This window comes from Chelonoidis abingdonii, chromosome 18, assembly GCF_003597395.2.
Source record: "Chelonoidis abingdonii isolate Lonesome George chromosome 18, CheloAbing_2.0, whole genome shotgun sequence".
Classification (NCBI taxonomy): Eukaryota; Metazoa; Chordata; order Testudines; family Testudinidae; genus Chelonoidis; species Chelonoidis abingdonii.
The window spans coordinates 10742093-10765782 of record NC_133786.1 but is presented as its reverse complement, the minus strand read 5'-3'; the positions used below and the strand labels follow the sequence as shown (position 1 = coordinate 10765782).

The 23690-nt window shown below is 48.5% G+C and overlaps 1 protein-coding gene and 2 long non-coding RNA genes across 3 annotated transcripts; all 3 read right to left on the bottom strand.

Moving 5' to 3' along the window:
- Positions 1-563: 563 nt before the first annotated feature.
- On the bottom strand, positions 564-13330 carry LOC116837760 (uncharacterized). The gene is made up of 14 exons (XM_075073439.1): positions 13286-13330; positions 12693-12844; positions 12228-12396; positions 11272-11380; positions 9644-9789; positions 7549-7674; positions 6437-6616; positions 6005-6229; positions 5168-5294; positions 4012-4211; positions 3361-3489; positions 2454-2599; positions 1782-1909; positions 564-805 (listed from the first exon to the last, which is right to left on the bottom strand). The coding sequence occupies exons 4-14, from the start codon at positions 11328-11330 to the stop codon at positions 664-666; spliced, it is 1608 nt and encodes a 535-aa protein (XP_074929540.1). The 5' UTR covers positions 11331-11380; positions 12228-12396; positions 12693-12844; positions 13286-13330; the 3' UTR covers positions 564-663.
- A 3647-nt stretch (positions 13331-16977) lies between these two features.
- On the bottom strand, positions 16978-18218 carry LOC142047904 (uncharacterized). Its single transcript, XR_012657219.1, has 3 exons — positions 18075-18218; positions 17799-17902; positions 16978-17199 (listed from the first exon to the last, which is right to left on the bottom strand). It is a non-coding gene; the product is annotated as an uncharacterized LOC142047904 (long non-coding RNA).
- Positions 18219-21050: 2832 nt separating this feature from the next.
- Positions 21051-23454, bottom strand: LOC116837721 (uncharacterized). The gene is made up of 3 exons (XR_012657218.1): positions 23349-23454; positions 22703-22920; positions 21051-21111 (listed from the first exon to the last, which is right to left on the bottom strand). It is a non-coding gene; the product is annotated as an uncharacterized LOC116837721 (long non-coding RNA).
- Positions 23455-23690: the final 236 nt, after the last annotated feature.

The following is a 23690-nucleotide window of genomic DNA, read 5'->3' as shown; positions in this document are numbered from 1 at the left end:
GTCCTTCTGAATACAGGGTCACATTCAAGATTTCCTGTAAAATGAGGACTCCCTAGTGTAATGTGGTACATTTGAAAACAAATTCCCTTTGCCCCATGTAGCTCATAGGAAACTTAAGGCTATTTGCTGACTCTATGTCTTTACCAAGTTTTCGCGTCTCACCTGTGAGGAATGTATCCAGCATGTCTGTGCTGGAAATAATGAAACCAAATACTCCAGTGGAGCCAAACTGAACCAAATGCACCTGTTGGCTCTTCTGCACATGTTCATCTGGGCCCAGAATGTTTGTCACCTCCTGAAAAACAGGGCAGGGCCTCAGGTGGACAGAGAATTACCAGTGATACTATTAATCCTGGAATCAGGCTACTTCCCATGTCCCCGCCCCACCTCTACCTTTAATTAATCTGCCCGTGACTGTCTTAGTGATTCTTCCCCACAACATTCAGTCACTACCATTCCATAGGGATTCACCATCCTCTCATCTTCTCCATATTCCACGTCCTCTGTACAGTACGGAGACACTCCCTTCTGTCTGTGCACAGTCTGGCTCCTCCACATCGCACCAACACCCTACCTTTGAACCCAGTACAATCCCCTTACCTGGCTCCAATCTATTAGCTCTCTCCTGCCTCACACCACCTGGGAAGCAGGGCCCAGCCTGTCTCAACTCACTTTGTCCTCTCCTTCCCCAGCACTCAGTAGGAGCTCTGAATGGATGCCAAGGCTCAGAGAGATCTGTGGGGTGTTCAGCAAGCACTCTCGGTCACACAGCTCTTCAGCGGAGACGTACTGCTCACAGCGACACCTTGCCAAAGAGAGAAAGGGTCTTGGTTACTTACAGCCCATGGGCAAGCAGCTGCAAGGTGCAGATGGTTAGACTAGCTCCATTATTCTATAATTTGTACAGTCAGGTGGTCAGTTCTATAAAAGTGGAAAACAGGGATTGCCAGAGTCCATCACCTGCAAAGTCCATCTACTGCAGTATCTCAGACAGTGGCTAGTACCAGGTGCTTCATAGGAAGGTGTAAAAATCCCCGTAGCAGGCAGATGTGGTATAAGCTGCCCTCTCACCTATGTTTCATCCTGGTATCTCATGGATATTGGTTTAAGTCCTGAAGCACAAGGTTTGTATCCCTTCCAGACTTTTTGCTGAGAGCAAGGAGAGGTGAGATCAACGTACATAGTGATTCACTGCTCTCCTGCTATGTTTCTATGCATCTATGTTTTTATTCTCTGGAGGATTTTGAGGTACAGCAGTTCACCCGCACAGAACAGGGTAATGTCCTGACTGACTTCTATATTCAAGAGCCTCTACCTGAAACCATGAAAGAGATTCAGACCAAAAATGAAGCATCTCCATTAAAAGGATGAATGAGGAATGAACTCTGAATTCATCATCAGCTTTGGTCTTAATTTCCCTAAGTGACTAATGATTTTCACAGACCAACTTAAGACAGCTCAAAGTGCTGTTCACTCGCCCCCTGAAGATCAGGGCCCTTTCAGAGGTCTCTAGTTGGGCACTTGTATTATTAGTTACTTTTGAAAATGTGAGTACCTTGTATTTGTGCTTCTTCATTTAGCAGTGAAGTCAGTTTTAGTGAATGGAGCTGTAGACCTAGGCCAATATTTATCCACAGAAAAAGTCCAGCAAGGGGAAAGTATTCATACCCACTCAGCCCTGCCCTGGAGATATGTCCCCATCTCACCCATCCCCTCTAGGGTGGGACTGATACTCTGAGCTAGCCAGAGTTTTCATAATAGGACGCTGGAGTGAGACTTACATGCCCAACTCTGCACTGAGTTCTCCGCCCAGTGCACCACAGAAGGGAGAACAGTCATATAGTTCGGGGGAAATGCATTTGCGTGTGGATGCCAGACGGACTTCCCCGGGAGCACAGCGCTCCTCCACCTGCAACAACAACGTGAGCACACGCATGTGAGATAGGGACAAGCAATAACATTGCACCACGGCCATGGCATCACTTGAACCGTCTCCCCCGCCCCCTCCAATAGCCAAACTCCAGCATTCAGAGGGTAACCTCTTACCCAGTTAACATTGTTACAAAAAGCAGTGGTCAGAACATAGGCAGGAAGAATAACAATTTCACTTTCATTACAGTTCTCCAACCAGCTCTAAGTGAAATGTGCCACAATGACAACCCCAGAGACAGAAGTCCCATAGATATGACCTCTATTACCATAGTACATAAGCACCTCACAACACCCTGGGGCGAGAGAGAAGTATTATCCCCATTTCAGAGAATGGGAAGTGAGGCACAGAGAGACTTGTCCAGAGTCACAGAGGGATTTTGTGGCAGAGCAGGGAATTGATCCCAGACTCGAGTCCCACGTTTGTGTTCTAACCACTACATCATCCCCTCCTATGTTACATTACCCATCCCCTGAGCCATTCAGTTTCAGTGCGCACAAGGGCTGTTCTGCAGCAGTCTTACCTGAGGCTGGCAGTCTTGGTCACTGTTGGTGTCAGAATTTTTCATGCCTCTCTCGTCATAGTAAATGTACCCTGCTTGGCAGATACAAGAGCCATCTGACTCCTGAAAAGCCCGGTTCCGCCCATGGCAGCTACAGCTGCTAGCCCCTTTGGAGACAACAGCAACAGAGCCATGGAATTAGGTGTGTGACTCAATGGAAGGGAGCATCTTTAGTGGAACAAACTGTGCCCACAAAAAGGGAACTCTTTCCATGTCATCCATTCCCCATGGTTTCATGGCGTATCTGCTGACTTTAGCGACACACCCAAGTGTTCAGTCACTTTATCCTTGGAAGACTGATATAGCTATGTGGAGAGGGGTGGGGACAGCTTGATTCAGCTGCCTTACGCAGTCTCAACACCATTGTCACAGAAGTTCCTGTGGCAGGATCCTTCGCACTGAGAGGCAGGAGGGGCCCAGCTGGGGGTTTTCAGAAGTGGCAGATAGACAAGCTCTCTTTTAACTTGTCCATTGAGCCATCTGGGTCAGCTGAGGGCTCTGTGGATCACTGGTCCCAGCCCACTAGGGATGACTTAAAATGCTAGAGTCATGCAGCAAGGCAAACCCTGGCCTGTTATCTATTCTTCCCTACTGCTTGTACCCAGTGGGACTAAATCCCCTAAGCTACCATAGTTTGTGTGGGGCAGGAGGCAGGTTTGATGGCCGTGCACTCAGTCTCAGCTGGAGGACAGACCAGGGGACAGCCGGGGGTGGGAGGCAAACACAGAACATCACAGAGGCCCCAGTTGGCTGTCCTGTTCCTGGTTGAGGAAGTCATTCATAATGAGCACAGAGGCCAATGGTTTGGTGTTTTACCATTACTCTCTAATCAAGCAAGCCAGATTCCCCTACACAGGATGTGACTCACCTGGCTGTGAAGAGGAAGAGCTCCCACAGGGGAAACACCCTGTCTGAGCATAGAGGTGGTTGAAGGAGCCAGCAGGGCAGGCATGGCATTCCTCGGGCTGCTTTGCCAGGCTGGTGTTGCCATGGGTCCCTGGGGGGCAGGGCACAGGTGCAGTTGCCAGGGGAGGGCAATAATACCCCCTGGGGCAGGGCTGCTGGAGATAACTTGCACTGCCTGGGGAAAGCAACGGGGGCATTTCAGACACAGAGACTGCTGTCCCCTCCACTGGGGAAACACTGGACAGAATGGGAAGGACCCAGCACAGTGCAATTCTGGAGACAGGCAAGGGGATGAAATTATTCGATTGGGATGGAACCAGTGGCACCCAGTGTGGTGTATGTGTGAGGCTCTCCATGCCCTGCACAAGTAGCTAATATGCACAGCATGCTTAACAAAGGATCCAAGTGGAAACCTGCCATCAGCTGTTTGAAAGATGAGTCTTTCTCTCCTCTGAAAGCCAACAGTGCCACTTGGCAAGTCCTGAGTGCCCTCTAACACCCAGAATCACAGCAGGATCCCCTATTATATACCAGCCCTCCCACAACCCAGACTGACAGCTATGTCCCCTATATTGCTCCAGCCTTCTATTCCATGGAGTCCCTGCTCAGTTACCTTGGGGGCAACTGAAGCCTGATGGGCAGGGCTGGCAGGATGGGCTGATGAGGGAGTCACTATGGTAGGTGCCCAGATCACAAATCCTGCAGCATTTCTCAAAGGAGTCCCTTGGGCCGGTCACATTCAGGGCTGCGTATCCTCCCTTGCAGAGCAGTGGATGGGCACTGCCTGGAGGACAGTAATAGGGGAACACACATCTAAAGGGAGAGACAAAGGCAGGAAGCAAGGTGAATGGGAAAAGCGCTTTGCTGCAATTCCTGGTGGCTAGGCTGGAAGGGAGCTAATCTTCACAGCATCCTAGGATACAGGCAATGGAGAGGAGGAGATAATCACCTGGGAAAGCAGCAGTTAAATGACTACCTGGGAGAAGATAATTGCTACATTTTAAGAAAAGTGATAGAATGGAACCTGCTTCAAATGGAGTGAATCGTCTTTATATAATCAGTGAAAGTCCATTCAAATGCAGTGAAGCTTCTCTCACTACACTATAAACAGAGTTTCACCACATCACAGTTCCCTGAAAGCAGGTTGCAATGCACTGACAGCTGTCTAAACCCCAGAACTACATGGAGAGTGATGCTTTGCACAGATATATTCAGAATGACCTTGAGCTGCACTAGGAATACTGGACTGGATGTGAAAATAACACATCATATTGAATTTGCAAAAGCGCCATTTAAATTGGAACCTTGGAAATGCTCACACATTTCTAAGTACATAGTTCTGGATTACCAAGTCATGGCTCGTATACAAACTCTGTTTTGCATGTGTATGCAGATTCCATGTGGACATGCAAATCTACATTTTACAACTTCCAAGAATGAATTTCCAAAAACATGAAAATAAAAATTCAGAGGTTAGCTCAGTGCAAATTAAAAGGGGGTCTCATCAGGCCAAATTCCTTCTTCCTTTCCCCATTCCCCACCCCAACCTCAGGCAGACTGCTACAAATTGAGGATCATCTTAACTGGCCGCAATAGTTGAAGTCCTACTATTTCAAAATCTGCGATTGTGATGGAAAATATTTTGAAACATTTGCAAAATGCATGAAGGTTGTGACTAAAACCTTCTGATTTTACAGTAGGTGGATTTCAGAGTATACAGAGCTGCCAGAACCCTAGTTATGCCTTCACCAAGAATGCGCTATACTCACAGCTGTTCGGGGGTGTTGTACTTGGATGATCCTTCTGGACAATAATATCCACCTGGACACATGGAAGGGACCCCTGTGCGGAGCCCGCAGTAGAAGCCACCCCTGCATATGGTTGGAGTCACTGAACCTGATGGGGACATAAGAACTGGTGATACCATGACATTCCCAGGGAGCAGTGGAAGGAGATGGGGGGATATTTAAACCCTGCGATCATTCGGTGGGCAGGACATGTGGTTAGAACGATGGAGGACAGATCAGCTAAGTGTCTCATGGAAGAACATCCTTATGGTGCCCAACCTCATGGCCAGCCAAGGAACAGATGGAGGGATAACACTAAACAAGAAGTAAGAGCTCCTAACATGAATTACCATCAATGGAAAAAATATGACCTTGCGAAGAAGTGGGGGGACATTGTGAGAGTGGCCAGGGACTTCTGTGGTCTACAGAGCCAGGGAGGAAAGTACCATCCCTATATGCCTCACCTTGTTCACTGACGGACACAGACTCATTTGCTGGAAATCCATCTACTTGCCTATTAACTTAAAGTTTAACACAGAAAGGGACTGGCTCATGTCTGGCTGTTCTTCTCCAGTCCCAGCTCATTCTGCTTGAGTGTCACAATCACAGCAAAACTGAGGATGGGATTCCATGGGTGACAACTAGATAGGGCCTCAAGATGATCAGCCTGCCCGCAATGTCATCTTAGGGTGAGTGGCCCTTATGAGGCTCACTGCAAGGAAGCGATCGCAGGGTCACCCCTGCCTGCTACAGTCAGGAGCCATCATGCACAGTGTTGTGCAGAAAAAGGATGAAAAACAAAGAATGTGGGCATCTCACCTGGTGGGCACTCATAGCCGGGTTGGCAAAGAGCTCCTTGGACATTGGGCAGTCCCGTCTCTGCTGGGTCTGGGCAATAATAGCCAGGAGAGCAGGGGTCACACTCTTCCAAAGATGCTGCACCAGGCTGGGTCCTGAAGGTACCAGGTGGGCATAAAAGCCTGCCCCCTTTACCTGGGCACCAGTATCCAGGGGGGCAGGGGTAGTCTTCAAAACTGGTAAGGCCTGGTGGAGAGAAAAATGAAAAGAAGGGCAGTGGAGGGAACTAGTGGCAAGCTGCACAGGTTCTATTACCTCTGTGAACAAGAGTGGGTCATGCAGCAGACCCCAGAATTTCCACCCCCTCCTGTCTCAGGGATTGATTCTACTGCAATAGGAGATTTGCACCTGACTTCAACAGCAGCAATTTTTGTCCCTCAGCTGGCAGCTCACCTGGTGTTTGGCAGAGATAACCTGGGGGGCAAGGCTCGCAATCCACCAGGCTCTGTGCCCCTGGGGCTGTGCGGTAAGTGTGCTCAGGGCATTGCTGAGGTGCCAAGAGAGTGATGGGCTCGGTGAGATTCACGCTGCCACAGTAGTGTCCAGGGGGGCACGGATAGGCCACTGGATCCCCTGAACAAACAGAAAACAGGAGCATCAGCAGAGGTACTCTCACTCTCCAGCCAGAACCTCCTTCCCCCTGCCTCCTCTCGGGCATCTCGCATTGGATCCTATTCAAACACCCACATGGACAGAATCCAGCCACAAACAGCACATCTGTCTGGAAGACTAGAACCACAAAGGACAGAGGAACTGGAGATTGAATTTGATTTGGGTCCCCTCTCTAGATCAGTGACTCTCAACTTGTTCAGATGATTGTACCCCTTTCAGGAGTCTGATTTGTCTTACGTACCCCCAAGTTACTCCTCACTTAAAAACTACTTGCTTACAAAATCAGACGTAAAGATACAAAAGACTCACAGCACATTATTACTGAAAAAAATTGCGGATTTTCTCATTTTTACCATATTATTATAAGATAAATCACTTGGAATATATATATTGTACTTACATTTCAGTGTATAGTATATAGAGCAGTATAAACAAGTCATTGTCTGTATGAAATTTTAGTTTGTACTGACTTCGCTAGAGCTTTTTCTGTAGCCTGTTGTAAAACTAGGCAAATATCTAGATGAGTTGATGTACCCCCAGAAGACTTCTGTACCCTCAGAGGTATGTGTGCCCCTGGTTGAGAACCACTGCTCTAGATTATAAAGCCTTGCTTACATTTACAGAGCTTCATAAAATAATAAAAATGAATACTAATAAAAAAGTATAAGGTGAATAAAGTGTGTATTTATTCTTTCCTCTGCAGTATCCAGGACTGGTCACTCACTGATGAAGACAGGGTACCATACTGGCCAGACCATGGATTTGTCTAAGCTTCCTGTGTTTCACATTACAGACCCCTACATCAGTACCAGCTTGACTGGCTCACTGATTCACACACACACTTTCCTCTCAGATACATAATCAATTATTCCCACTATCTCCCGAGTCCTGACCTGCTTTACACCAGTGGCCTGGTGGACAGGGTAGGCAGTCTTCTCTCCGCCTTGCCCCTGGGATAGCTCCAATGGTGTTGGGGGGGCATGGCGTTGGCACCTCGGAGCCTTCCTGGCAGTAGAAACCTAACAGAGAAACAAAAAATGTCCCTTTTGATGGGCAAGGTGACTCCATGCCTATCTCTCTCTGATACAGCATTAGCAGCTGCAGGGCTGTGGGTGAGCTGTTCGCACAAAGAGAAAAAATAGTCACCTTCAGAGCTTGCCAGGCCAACAACCCAGCACTGTGAATTTGCACCAGCAGACGTTGGCATCATTATGTTCCACCAACCACCTCCTGACATTAACATCACCCGACAAGTCACAGAGGTAAAAATTGACAGTGGGTAGGGTCCAGAGCTCCAGGAGTCCCGCTCCAACATACAACTAAGGCTATAGGGATGTTTATCTCCCCTGGCAGCTGAGTCAGAAAAGCCCACACTTTGGGACCCTATCTCCAGCCCAGGGTGGATGGTTTGGGGGTGATAAAGCCAAAACTGACCATGCAAAATACTAATTCAATGTCTCCTTTTGACACCAAGGCATTCCAAGAAATAACCAAAGGGCAAAACATGATGGATTATCACATGAGAGATCAGAGCTTAGGGGCTTGGCTACACTGGAGAGTTGCAGCGCTGATGAAGGGGTTACAGCGCTGCAACTCACTCTGTGTACACACTTACAAAGCCCAGCCAGCGCTGCAACTCCCTGGCTGCAGCGCTGGCTGTACACCTGGTCTGACTGGGGTGTAGCGATTCCAGCGCTGGTGATGCAGCGCTGCTCATCAGGTGTGGACACCAACAGCGCTGTTATTGGCCTCCAGGGTATTAAGAGGTATCCCAGAATTCCTGTCCACAACAAACCGGAAGAACGGCTGAATGACCAGCTCTAAAAAACAAACACAGCTGCTCTTTGCTCCAGCGAGCGAGCGAGCCGAGGCAGGGGAATTGCTTTGGAATGTTCACAGCTGTTTGTTTGAGGGGAGAGGGGAGTCCGTGTTGAGCAGCTGCTTATGTGGTCTGAAGGCTATTTAGGAGTGCATAATTTGCATTTAGTGAATAAGAGAGGGGTGGGGGAAGGGTCAAAACTTTTAAAATGATTGAAGGTAGCTGTTGTGTATCTTCCAGTCCTTAGAACTTGCAAGGCAGGGAGCTGAGAACAGCTGCTAGTGTTTGCTTGAGGAGAGAAACAGCACGGCGGGGGGGGGGGAGTCGGAGAAGCTGCTTATCTGGTCTGAAGCCTTTTTGCATTTAAGAGTGATTGAGAGAGGGGTGGGGGAAATGGCCAGAATTTGCAAGGCAGGGAGCTGTCACAGTGTCTGCTCCAAAAATCCACTCTCTCTGTCTCCCCCACGCTCCCTGTCACACTCCACCCCACCCCCCTCTTTTGAAAAGCACGTTGCAGCCACTTGAACGCTGGGATAGCTGCCCACAATGCACCACTCCCAACAGCGCTGCAAATGCTGCAAATGTGGCCACACTGCAGCGCTGGTAGCTGTCAGTGTGGCCACACTGCAGCGCTGTTCCTACACAGCTGTACGACCACAGCTGTAACTCCCAGCGCTGCACATTTCCAAGTGTAGCCAAGCCCTAGCACTCAAGGCTCTTGCCCTGAATTCAGCACAGAAGGGGGAACAGCATGCAGACAGCTTGCTCAGCCCCTTAGGGCAGCACTTACCTGGACAAGAGGCATTGGAGCTAGACTGGGGCTGAGGCATAAAGTTTAGCTGGGCTCTGGCTTTGGACCCTGGGATTGCTTGGATCTGGGGTTTTTGGTCAGGCATGTCTTTGTTCAGAGATCAGGGAAATGGAAGGAACTGATGAGGAGGCACTAATGAATGCAGGACTTTCAATACAGATAAAGATCTCCTTTACTTACCCTAAACTGATGGGACCTTCAAAGCAGGGATCAGCACACGTCATGCAGAGTTCTGAGTCTACTCCCCAGGGCCTTGACTTTCCCTGGAGCTCCCAGACACTTGCTAGTTCAGAGTCCCTGGCTGGTTAAAACCAGATATCTACTGTACACTTTACATACCACTGTGATTTTCACTCACCTGCTGGGCAGAGACCCGCATGCACCTGCCCCCAGCGGCATTCTGTCAGGGAGCTCCAGGGAAAGTCAAGGCACTGGGGAGTAGACTCAGAACTCCTGGTCTGGCAGAAGTACCCAGCAGCACACTTCCCCTCCAGCCGCCCAGCCCTGGTGTAGAGAGAGCAGTGGGAATTTACATGGGAAGCTGCTGGGGATGTGCCACATGCAAACACTAACTCATATGTTGGACCCTGTCTGCAATGTACCCATTGCTGGCAAACTGAGAACTTTATAGCCCTAAAAGGCGCAGGTGGACTGAGGGACTGGCCCCCATTTGATAAAGACAGAGATTAGAGGGGAGGGGAGCTTCTGTGCTGGAATGCTAACTCTGACACATGCTCTTTCCGTGACCCCTTGGACAAGACACTTCAGGTATAATTGACAAGGACGTTCAGTGAGCCCCAGGCTCCCAAGTGACAGTCACTTTTGAAAATGGGACTTAGGTTTCCAAGTCTCTCTGATGCCTTTGAAAACGTTACCCATCATCTCATTCTGCCTCAGTCATCTGTTCTCTCTGTACGGTAGGCTGACAATGCTTACTATCCTTGAGAGATGGGTCTGAACTTAAACACTGCAGCCCAACACTGCCAATGGTTTGCGAAGTTCACCTCTGCCTACAAAGTTTGTGCCTGGGGCCCATCTTGATAGACCCCACATCATAAGGCTATTGTGCACTAAATAGCTAATGTCTGTTAAGCTCTTTGTTTGTATAAAGAGCCAGTGAAGTGCTAAGCAGAATTATTTTCACTTGCTTTCTGGGAGCAGGAATAATCTGCAGAAACTACTTTAAGCTCTCCTCCATACGCTGAGCAGGGGCAGCTCCAGGCACCAGCGCAGCAAGCACGTGCCTGGGGTGGCAAGCTGGGGTGGGGGCAGAGGGGGGCAGCGGTATGCTGGTCGTCTTGAGGGAGGCAGTCAGGGAGCCTTCTGTGGGAGGTCTGCCGGTCCTGCGGCTTCTGTGGCAATTTGGTGGCAGGTACGCCAAAGGCGCAGGACCAGTAGATCACCCACAGAACTGCCACTGAATCCGCGTGACCGGCGGACCTCCTGCAGAAATGCCGCCAAAGGCTCTCTGACTGCCATGCTTGGAGCAGCAAAAAACATAGAGCCGCCTCTGATGCTGAGGCTGAATAAAATGAGCAGCCTGTCCCAGCTGAGTCCTCAGTTTGCCCAAGGAAACTCTAAAGGGTGTTTCTGAATTTTGTGGTAATGTCTGTCATGACATGATAAATGTCTATAAAATAACAAATGGTTACAGAAGGGAGACCTGGCACTTATGCTCTCCCTCTCTCGTAGCACAAGAACAAGGAGAGTCTCAGGAAACTGGAGACAGTATCCAAAGCAGGACAGCACAGAGGCAAAGGTGGAGGGTTACCTCCACGCAGCTGTCAGTGGCACAATCTGGGCTGGAGTAAAAGGTTTCGGTATGTATACTGGGGTCACTTCACTGACTACTGAAGTACAGCCACCTCTGGGGTGGAACAAAGCAGCTGTTCAACCACGCACAACAATGCAGCCCAACTGTTTAGGGCAGGGAGGAAGAATACTAGCTCCAACTGAAACTACAGAGGCAACAGGTAGAAGAAGGACCTGCAGTAGTGACCAGGTGAACAGGCCAGGCATTCTCTCTCCTCCCTGAGGCCAGTCATGTCTGGAGGGGTGAACGTGCCATCGGGACATGGAGAAGGAACCAGTGTACCTAACACAGAAACATGAGAGTAAATATAAAGCCAGAGAGGGCCTGGAAATGCTTTACAGTACTTCTCTCATGCAGGCAGCCCATTATTTGCAGTGACTATACTTTTTTGAATTGGGAAGTCCTGTCTCATGTAGCTGCACAAGCATTGTTAGGGTGACAAAACCAGCCACATCTCCAGCATGCTCTCACTCACAGGGCATACTTATTCACATGCTTGTGCTGACATGGAATTGCTCCAGGCTATCAGGGTCTGATCAGTGCAGAGGGCATTGCAGAGCCCTTAGGAGAAAACACCTGCACTCTGAACTCAAGAAGGGCTCTGCTTGGTGCCTACCTGTCTGTTCACCCCCCCGGGGCCGTTCCCCCATGCCTGTTCTCGGCTCTTAGTCTCACACATACTTACACCACTTCTTCTCTCCCTCCCCCCCAGCTTGGAGAAAGATATGCACAAGGGGCCTGATTCTTGCCTGCCTAGCACCTGGTCATTCACACTACTGCAGAGGGAGTGCATTGTGATTGGATAATGTTTTACATCCAGATCACACAGGTGTAAATGATTCCACCAGGTATAAGGGAAAGGTAAGTAGGGCCCATGGTTTGCTCTGTTTCTACTCCCCCATTCCCCAGCCTTTAGAAGAATCCCTCCTTGCTTGTAGTGAGATGCACTGACATAGGACCAATGGGAAGATATATACCCAGCAGGGAAGAGACAAGGAGTGGAAGGGGATGTAGCAGTGGCAGTGTGGTAGGGAAGGGCATGTCCTGGCACATGCTATACAGCCAAGCCAGGAAAGCAGTATGAGCCAGCGTGTGCTACTGTGCATGTGAAGGACTATCCCGTACGTACTTTCAGGACAGTAGGTGTGTGGAGGGCAGGGTTGAGGGTCTCCTGCAACTGCCTCTTCGCAGTAGAAGCCTGGTGGGCAAGGAATGCAGGACTCAGAACCCCTGTTTGGCTGGTACTCCCCCGTTGGGCAGGGGGCTGGATGGGCAGACCCAGAAGAACAGAAGTGACCCTAGGAATCAGAAACAGAAAGAAGAGAAATGCAGAGATCCAAACAAATTCAGCGTCTGTTTGTAGGGCCAACTACTGGAGCTGCTGAAGCCTGTAGCAAAATTCCTCTTGACTTAAGTGAGGCCAGGTCTGGGCCGGTGGCCTCTGCAGCTTCTCTCCACATGAAAGCTGAAAACTCTTTGCCTTAATGTTAACTGACACTGTTGGCTGTCACCAGCAGGCAAACCTGGCAGAGGTGGCAAAGACTGAATGAGTATGGAGACCCAACCCCTTCTCATCCCGGTCAGAGGACAGTACCTTAGGGCAGAGGAATGTAGTGGGGCTGAAGGAGCTGAAGTTCGCTGGGCAGTAGGAACCTGCAGCACAGGGTCCTGTAGGCGAGCTCAGACCGATGCTAGCGCAGAAGGATCCAGGATAGCATGCCACACAGCTGTCCTGGGAGGAGCCACCTGGGTTGGAGGGTGGGAAGAGCTAGAGTTACAGGGAAATGGCAGATGGGGGAGGAAGAATTCATCTGAACCACAGTAACATCAATGTTGTATTTGCTACAATAATTATATTGCAATCAGCTGGCCAGGATGCACACCACTGCCTCCAACTGGCTGTAAACAGAACTGTCCTACTGTGTGTCAAGGGCACTATACTGCTGACCACTAAGGGAGAAGCTCCCTTAATTCAAGTGACAGGGGCCTGTGTTTTTGTAGCCAACAGGGCTGAGTTGCATCTTTGGTGTTGTCTTGGATTTTTCTAGCAGCCCTGGTGTCCAGCATTGTGATCACTATAATGTTCCCAGGTAGCTACAGATTTGTTACCATATGCTGTGCAACCAGAAATTAGGCCCTGCTGCTCTGTGGATACCAGAAGAAATCCACGAGGGCAGCCGCACTCACCTGTGGCATTATTCAGGGTGCCCACTGGGCAGGCGACTGGGAACTGAGTGCCCTCCGGACAGTAGTGTCCAGGTGGACAGGGCCCATTGAATGGCAGCCTGGGTGTCCTGTGTGGAACGGCATCGGCAGCTCCTCCTGAGCAGTAATATCCAGCTGAACACAGACCTGCCATTGGGGAAAAAAAGGGTGCCCAAGGCTCAGCCCATGGCACTTTGTTCCAGCGGGATTGGGGGAAATACCTACCCCAGCCCCAGAACTAGGCAGCTGGGACCTGGACGAAAGCAGCTTTCTACTGTCTCCTCTACAGCATCCACCAGAGGCTCCCCTATGTCCCCACCACCATCTTCTGACTTCCCGGGCTCTTCTATTCTAAACTCACCTTCCATCCCCCCGTCTCTACATTCTCCCCACAACTAATCAGTCCTACTGACGCTCCCAGATCTTTTTTTCCTCTCCTGGTTCCCCTTGTGATTCTGTCCTCTGGAAAGAGCTCAGTTTTTCTTCTCTTCTTTCATAACTAAAACCTTTGCACTTTGGCATCGTCTTAGTTGCTCTGTGCTAGAGAGAGAGACAGAGATAAGCTGAGGGGATGGCAGAGAAGAGAGAGCACTGGGAGGCTAGAAAGAAAAGAGAGATGGGAGAAAGAGTAGAAACAGATTGAGAGCAGGAAGAAAGGAAATAGAGAAAGGGGAGAAGAAAGAGAATTGGGAGGAGGAAGCTAAAGGACTCGAGATGACAGATCCAAATCCCTTTACACAAACTTGATTAACAGAATGACAGTGATGGACTGAATGAGAGTAACAAGGTGTGTGTGTGTGTTGGGGGGGTTCCTTTAACTCCCTTCCGCTGATCTTTTAGGAATCTCCACTACCTCCTGGCCTCATCCAGCTCAGAAAGCCCCACTCCCTGCCCTACCCGCATGAAGCAGGTGTAAGCCTCAAGGACTTCCAGTGCCTGGTGGCTCTGGATCTACCAGGACAACTTACCATCTGGTTCCCAGTTAGCGTCCCCCCTGCAGTACCTCCCCACTGGACACAGTTTGCATGCAGCAGGGGACAGTGCCCCCTCCAGGGTGTTCATGGTACCTTCAGGGCATGGCAGAGGCATTGCAGTCCGAGCTGGACAATAGTAACCTGTAAATACAAAGAGGTGAATTAGGCACTCCTCATCAGTCAAAGCACCTGCCTTGGAAACCTGGCTCCACTGATAGTTAATGACAAAACTCCCATTGTCTTCAAAGCAGCTAGGATTCCACCCCATGAGTACTGGGGTCATTCATAACATTTACTGCCCTTAAAAGAAAGGAAGGCACTGCTGGGTCTGGAGCACAGAGTGGGTGAGCAGCAAAGGGGAGTTGTGTACATTTCTATGGGCTCTCCCTCACACACTGCACCTTCCCATCGTGCGATAAGGGTTCTGCTGTACAGCTGGATTCCTTACCTCTGGGGCAGCTGACTGGCGCCACAGTGGCAGCATGTCTGCAGGTCATACCAGCTGGGCAAGGGAGGCAGATGCTTGCTCCAGGCATAGGGCTGAAAGTGCCTGGCTCACATGGTATCTCCAGTCTGGTGCCAGTGGGACAGTAGAAGCCACTGGGGCATTTGTAACCACGAATCCCATCAGAAGGGCAGGAAGCAGAATTTCCTTCAAGGCAAACATACCTGTGAGTGGGAGGAGAGAATTCAAAGAGCTGAAAAATGAGCCTCCCAGCACCGCTCTGATGGAGGAAAGGGAGTTGGGAGCTAGGCACATTTGGGACTTTTTCTTTTCAGCGCAGATGACTGGTAAAACATCAATTTGTTTCTGCTACTGCAACTGAGGGTATGGGTACACTTGGAGCTGGAGGTATAAATTCCAGCTGGAGCAGACATATCTGCCAGCTAATGTGCTCTGATCCAGCTAATGTGCTAAAAATATACCTCCAGCACTCAGTGTAGATGCACCTTAATGCCCACAACATGCTCCCAGTCTGGACAAATAAGGCTTTTCACTCTGACAGGTCTGGAAATTGCTTTTTTCAAAACTGAGGTTTTTATTTAAATGAACAGGGCTAAACTGCCCAGCTTCCCTTGTTTTCTGTCAGAATAAGGGTGCAGCCACTGAGAAACAGGTCACTTTCATTTAGGTGCCTAACTTTATTTATTTATTACTGAGTCACATTTCTACTGCAGTGCTTGACAGAACACCAATTCCAAGCTTGGGCACCCCTAACAATTTCTTTAAGCTATATCTGATACAGAAAACAGACTCCAGTAATTACCTATGGATATCACTAAACACATACACCTCTACCCTGATATAATGCAACCTGATATAATATGAATTTGGATATAATGCAGTAAAGCAGTGCTCGGGGAGTGGGGTGGGGAATTGCATGCTCCAGTGAATCAAAGCAAGTTCGAGATATAACACATTTCACCTACAACACGGTAAGATTCTTCGGCTCCCAAGGACAGCGTTATATTGGGGTAGAGGCATACAAGCATTTAATAACCCTGGACGATTAAATCCTCATTCCCCCACAACCTCCTCCATCTCCCTATGGGCCAAGGAGACCACATGGACCCTGCAGCATGCCCTAAAGGAGAACAACCTCAGGTCAAAGGGGGACTGACTTCCCAATCTCCCCCAGAGAGGCTGTTCTGCCAGAAGGTGTCTCTCATACCAAATAGGGTCCAGCTTCTCCCCATGTAGGTGGTTGTCACCTGATCAAGTCACCTCTTAACTTTCTTTTTAATAAACTAAGTACACGGAGTGTTTTTAGTCTCTCACTGTAAGAGATGTTTGTGAGATGGATGAGCAATGGCCTAACAGCATTTTTTTCATCTGCAGGCTCTTGGAATGTGATGTTCCCTTTTCATGGATTAGTGCACCCCCTTCTGGAAGAAGAGTTTAATGCAGGAAGAGAAAAGAAAAAAAGAAAATGTTCTGTGTTGACAAATTATACATTACTTGGACATCACAAAAGGCAAGATCTCTGGGCTAAATCATGAGTTTTGTAGCAAACTAAACATCTCTGTATTTAATTTAATGTGGGTGGAAGGCATATGGTTGACAGCCATGGAGACTTAAAGCTTCTGTACGATCTATAGAACAGACAGACCAAGTGCAGGCTTCATAGCTGACCTGAAAGGACCGGCATCCCTCCAAGGGAGAGAAGAGTAGGGTCTCTGGGGTTCAGTTAATCCTTGACATCTGTTTGGAGATTGTCAACAAGAGGACAATTGTGTCACTGGGCTGGACTTTCTGTGGCCCTGCATCTTGTGCAGTCACTTACACCAGTGCAAAGAAGGCTACAAAATTAACCAGGTGTTGTGTGGTTGCAAGTTACACCCAGCTGGTGTAAACAATTACACACAGGGTGCAGGACAACAGAGATTCAGACTCAATGTCTTTCATGGTTTAAACTCCTGTCCCAGCAGAACTGGATTGATATCACAAATGCTTTTTGCACAGGTCAGTGAGTAGCCACCTGATTGCAATAATATTTGATGAGTATCAGTTTGGGCTGGATTCTAACTCGTGACCTAGGAGGCAAAAGCTCTATATCCTATTACCAAACTACTAGGTCATCTCAGTCCTGTGCCCCTATTTATCAATGATGAGATGTTATTGGGTGCCCCAATGTTACTTCCAACAGAGGCCTGCAGGTCTCAGTTTGTCAATACAAAAAGGAGAATGACCACACTGCCATACCCTGCACTACATGGCAATGTCTGGGACAGATCAAACAATCCTGCCTGACTGCAGTATTGTCCCGCTGGGCAGGGCTGGCACTGCTCCTCTGCTCCCAGGCCCAGGGAGGTGGAATAGGTTCCAGGAGGGCAGGGCATAGGATGGCTTGTGCCACTGGGGCAGAAATGCCCAGGAGGGCAGATATCATTTCCAGGCAGAGGCAAGCCAGCAGATTCCACCTGTGAAACAAAAAAATAGAGAGAAAGAGAAGAAGAGAAAATTAACACCCAGGAATCACAGGTTTCCCAGTTAGTGCTGCAGTAAGACTGGAAAGCATGGATGTGAGCTGAGCACTGCAGGTCTACTCCCACTGGAGCTCTCACTGCAGGGCTGGCCTGACTTAAAAGGGAGTCCTGGAATGTTGGTTGGTCCAACGTTGGCCAACGTTTGTGCCATGAATTAGCTAGTGGGGTTTCTAGGCAGCACAGCATCAGTGTGAGAGATGCAGAAATGTAGACATGGCACGGACTGATTCCAAGGCATGATCACATCTCAGCAACCAGGCTACTCTTCTCAGAATTTATCAGGAGTGGAGCTGCTTCCCAATACCAAGGAGCTCCCCCACAACATCTGAAACATCACACTACTCTTCTGGAACGATCCCAAACACTTCAACTTCCACTGGCATTACTGGAGTGTTTGGGAGTGATTACTCTAGAACATTATAGTGTTGTTATTACTAACAGGCTAGAAGCCCTTAGTCCCTAGTCCAAACCCAAGATCACTGCATTGTGGATGTCATGGTCAGCAGCCGAGCCTTAGGCTGGCATTCACTCACCTTGTGTCTGATGGGGGCTGGGTGGATGGCTCCCTGGGTGCAGTAATACCCTGAGTGGCAAAGCCCCGATGGCTGGGACAGTGCTGTAGATGAGCAATATGTGCCTGAAATGAGCAGAAAAGAAATCCAAAGTGAGGGGGTCTCCAGGTCTCCTCTATGTCATATCTGCTGAGAAAGTCAGTGGGGAGTAACTGAAGGCAGAATTTGACCTTTCATCTTTCCCCCAAGTCTTCCCTCAGATGCTCTCTAGATAACTTGTGCCAGACCTTTACTGACCTGCTGGGCAGGGCTCACAGTCAGATTCACCAGTGGCACCAGTCTTGGGTCCAAATGTACCCCTTGGACATGGATGTTCTGTACCAAAGCTGGTACCAGTTGGACAGAAGTATCCTGCAGGGCACAGCCTGGGAGTCTGTGTCCCAGAACCTAAAACACAAAGAATGGCAACTTGCTCCAGAGATTTCATGATTGTTTCTCTTGTGACTAGGGAGTTTTTATGTGTTGACCCAAAACTCCTGCCAGAACATTAAGCCTTTCTTGACCTCCTGCTGGCTCAACAAAATGCGGGATCTCTCAGTTCTAGTCCTAAATTAACTGAGCATTGTATAGAGGCTGCCATCTTCCTCCCAAGACTGGGAAGAATCACAGCAATGGGTGAAATGCTCATTGTAAGTAAATCATGCTGAGTGTTTTGAGTTCTCTGAATCGGAGGTGCTACAGGAATGTCCATCATCATTATTACATTGCTATGTTTGTCTGGATGCAAAGCTTCGTGGCTCGAGGGTGGCAGAAATGGTCTAGTGTTGTCCCACCCCTACTGGCCTGCTGCTTGACACTCTGACAGGTGTATTTCTCCCTCATCCAATACCAAGAACTGACCTGCCACCCTTCCCCGCTATACCAATGCATGCAGTGCCCACCTGGCAGAGGCTTACTGAAGTGAATAAGGACATTCTGAAGTCAATGGGAATTGCACTCGTGGGTCTCAGAGAAGAACTTGCCCCATTGTGCTTAACAGGAAGACACTGTTCTCAGTCTTTCCCCAGCAACAGACACCGCCCCCACACCTCAAAAAACACAGCCCTGCCCAGTACCCACTCACTTTTGTTGGATGGTTCACAGAAGAATCCTGCTGGGCAGATATAGCATGATTCTTTCCCTTCCTGTGTCTGGTGGTTCCCCCTCTCACAGGCCTTGGGAATGGCAGATCCTGCAGGGCAGTAGAAGCCACGGGGGCAGCGATAGGAGAGAGGAGTGGCTGAGGTCTGGCCTGGTGGGCAGTAGTAACCAGCAGAGCACAGTCCCTCTGCAGCAGTTTTTCCTAGCCCTGCAGTTATGGAGGCAGAAGATCCTTTTGGTTCCCATCCTATCCCACAGGTGCATGGCCTCATCACACGCCCAGTTCAAATCAGGAAACAAATGTTCTCCACAGTGAAAATCCAGCCTCAGAAAGACAGACGCTTATTACTGCATCCCCCAGGCAAGCCAGTCACTGCACCAATCAAAGCAGAGCTCTGCTACGCAGTAACTGTCCTGAGGAAGCATGGGGGTCTGGGTACAGCTCTGAGTTGGGATCTAGGAGGTTTGAGTTTCATTTCCTGCTCTCCCACAAATTCTTTGTGTGAACTTGGGCAAGCCACTTCACCTCTGGTTCCTATCTGTGAAATGGGAACAGTAATCCTGCTCTATCTTGCAGGCCAGGTGCAGGAGGGTGAGTGAGTTAATGCTTGTGAGGTGTTCAGATATTACAGTGATAGGTGTCAAATAAATGCCTGGGTAGACAGACAGAAGGCACTTTCCACCTGAACAGTAGTAGCTATCTCAGAGCAGTAATATGATCCTTCACTTACAGTAGATCATGGCTGCTAATCAGTGTCAAACACCTGCCCGCCAGGCTATTTCATGTCTCTGGAGTATGGGGGAGACATCTCTGGCATCAAGGTCATACATTGCCTTTGTCTTTCTGTTGGGTCTTTATTTATGATATTAAGAAGTTCCTATGCTACCTCACTTTACTGAGGCACACCCAGACATTTCATTCATGACTCTGGCACTGACCATGTGGGCAACTTGGTGATAAGTGTCAGCAGCTTTTTAAGGAGTTTAAACCCCGAGGGGGCAGAGGAAGTGTGACAAGCCCAAGGTGTTAAAAAAGAGAAACTGGATGAAGCTGAGCCAAGGAAACCATTGTTATACCAAGAAACCCTTCTGAATGGTGAACTGTCTGAACCTGGAAGAGACACGCAAGGGAAGTGTTGGAAGACATATCACTTGAGACGTGTAAAACTAGGTTGGACATATACACTGCAGAGAACCTTCCTACCCTGGCCAAAGGAAATGGGCTAATGATCTAATGTGATTATTTGCAGTTATAACAGGATAGATCCTGGAATGTCTGTTAAGGCAAATCTTCAGGAAATAAAGCTGGGAAGACCTACTCCCACTTGTCTGCTACTCCACCTCCTCTTCCCCAAACACCAAACAACACTGATGAAGACTCATACCACTGCAGAAGTATCCGGCCGGGCAGGGCTGACAGTCTGTTGAGTGCCATTTCCCACCGTGTGGGTTGAGGCTTCCAGCACCACATGGGACTGGGGACTCTGTGCCTTTGGGGCAGTAGGATCCAGGTGGACAGCGTTTCTGGTCTGGCCGTGTGGATTTCATATCACAGTAATAGCCATCATGACAGGTTCCTGCAAAGCAGAGAATTTCAGGAGCAAGACTAAGAAACATGAATCTCAGAACTGTCAGTGGGTTGGTGGCTTAGCTGGTCTTGTCTAGAGGGTTTTGGTCTAGAAATCCAGCTATTAAATTCACAAAGATTTTTGAGATTTCTGTCTCTTCCAGCTTTTAGTCTGTTTGGGGATCTTCCAAGTTTAGTTCCCATTTGATCCAAGCTGGAACAGGATTCAGAACTTCACTCTTCCCAGCATCTTGGTGTCCCACAAATTGTAATGGGCCAGACCCATCCCTAGGTTAGCTACCAATTGGTGATGCTGTAGAATAAAAACAATGGCATGAATCTCATACATACACATCCATGATGTATACTACTCACCTGAAACGCTGGTCAACCCTTCTCCTTGGCAGAACTTCCCCCCAGGGCAGGGCAGACAAGCATTGTGGGATGCCATCCCAGACTGAGGTAGAAAGGTACCAATGGGACATGGCACTGGGCTGCTGCTACCCAGTGGGCAGAAGTGTCCTGCTGGGCACAAGTCTCCAGTTTCATCTTTAACAGGATTAGGTACACGTGCCTTCAAAATGCAGTAATACCTGGGCAAACAAGGGCCACTCGGGGTCAAGAGACCTGATGCAGAGAAGGATAAAGACAAAAAAAGCAGAGGCATTATGTAGTTCACAAGCTCAGGGCTGCAAAAAATGGCCAAGCCTGGCATCTAGATTAATTCAGTGTCTAATGCCCCATGCGCACTCTCCTGCTCCTACATCACATAGTGATTTATCCACAGAGGCATTTAGAGATGGGGCTAACAAAGAACCTTACATCCACCTTATCAAGGAGAGAGAATACAGGATAAATTAATCCAAGATCCAAACCACCTCTGGTTCAGGATTTGTAATCCTTCACCAACTGGGTTTGGCCAATCCAAAACCATCTTTGTCTTTGCCCATCTCTGTCTAGCTTGCAGAGATGAAGGTTTTATAATGACATTGGGATCATCTATATCTAGAGCACTTTTCATCTCCAAAAATCTCCCAAAAGACTGTGCAGAGATGACTTCACCCACTGCTGAAATGTGGCCACTTCAGGGGTGAAGCACAACAGCCGTTTACCAGGACATAGCATCACAACACAACAGTGCAGGACTGCGACTAAAGAAGGGTAAGTATATTCAAGGTGCAAACAGGTATCTCAGTTCAAACAAGCTGTCATAAACAGATAGCTAAGGGTTAATGTTTCTTTTACCTGTAAAGGGTTAACAAAGGGAACCAAACACCTGACCAGAGGACCAATCAGGAAACCAGATTTTTCAAAGCTTCAGGGAGGGGAAAGTTTTTGGGTGTGGGTTCTTTGTTCAGCTCTAGTGCTCCTCGGCTCTGAGAGAGGATCTCTCTACCTCAGGCTTTTTCTAATCTTCTGTTTCCAAGTTGTGAGTACAAAGGTAGAAAAACAATAGCTTATATTTTTTTCATGTATTTACATGTGTGTAGTTGCTGGAATGTTTTAAATGTATTTCTTTTGGAATAAGCTGTTTATTCATGTTTTCTTTTAAGCCAATACCTGTATTATTGTCACCTTGATACAGAGAATTTTTTATTGTCTTTTCTTTCTTTTTATATAAAGCTTTCTTTTTAAGACCTGTTGGATTTTTTCCTAGTGGGACTCAAGGGGATTGAGCCTGCAGCTCACCAGGGAATTGTGGAGGGAAAAGAAGGAGGGGGAAGGGAATTGTCTCTCGCTTTTTGTAATTTAAGGAGTTTAAGTACAGTAATCTTCCAGGGTAACCCAGGGAGGGAAGCCTGGGAAGGAGGTAAAGAGGGAGAAGGGGAAGTGGGTTATTTTCCCTTTGTTGTGAGACTCAGGGCATCTGAGTCTTGGGGTCCCCCAGGGAAGGTTTTGGGGAGACCAGAGTGAGGCAGGCACTGAAATTCCTGTCTGGTGGCAGCGATATCAGATCTAAGCTGGTAATTAAGCTTGGAGGTTTCATGCTAGCATCTTATGTTCTGAACTCTAAGGTTCAGATCTGAGTAGGAAAGCTATGACACAAGCTAATCAGAGGGTTAGTTTCTAAGGTCACATTCCCTGTTGAGGTTTCTCTCTCATGCATGAAATCAAGACCTACTGTCTTCGTTCCAAGTTCAGTTGGACCTTCCAAGACAAAATGCAGGATCTTCCCAGCCTGAACAGGGAAGCTAATCTCCACCTGTCTGCTCCTTACCTGCATCTGCACAGAATTTTCCCCCAGGGCAAGCTCTGCAGTCCTTGGAATTGCTCAGCCCAGTTTGGTTACTGAAGGTGCCCTCGGGGCATGGGTACTGCTTGGCAGCTTTAGTTCCTGAGAGGCAGTAGTATCCAGCCGGGCAATCTGCTGGCTTCATTGTTCCATGTGAAAAGGTCTCATTGTGATCTTGGATTTGGACTTCTGGGCCACAGAACCTACCAATAAAAGGCCAAATTGAAATTAACCTGTCACAGCCCACAATTCTGCCAGGATAAAGAAGGGCCATTTTCCATGCAACACTTGTAGTCTGTGACTGCAAGACAAGGCAATGTGGAATGCTCTTCAGGAAACAAATGAAGGACTCAGATGAAACCTGTCTGGGGGAAGCTATTATCTTTGGGAGCATTTTGCACCTCCCTGGAGACATGTCTACAGGATGACAACTCTGTGAGGAAGGGCTTATAATACAGAAATTGATATAATGAGAAGGAAGGAGATACAAGGACATGATCAAGGAGACCAGCCATGTATATCAAAGGATATAACAGAGCAGCCCAAGGCAAATCATCAAGAGGGGAATTCATATGCTAATTCCCAGTAGAAGAACCAGGATACTGGAGCAGGCTAAATGCATTCCACTTACTTTCCTGCTGGGCACGTCTTGCACAGGCTTTGACCAGTCTGGTCCTGATATTTCCCAGAGGGACAGGGTTTGGGCTCTGGGCTGCCTGTTGGGCAATAGTGCCCAACAGGACATATATAATCTATAAAGAAGAGAATGGATTGGATTAATGCTGAGACTGTGCATAACTCCTGTGTGCTGCTGTTTAGAGCTGCAATGGCCAGCTAAGTGAGGGATAGTGTCAAAGGGAAAGAACTCGCAGATTTAATACCATGAATGTTTCATAAGGAACTGAAGAAAAACTGGGGTATGTTAAGAGCTTCATCAGATGCATCCAGCCAGGCTGGAGGCCTACAAGGGGCT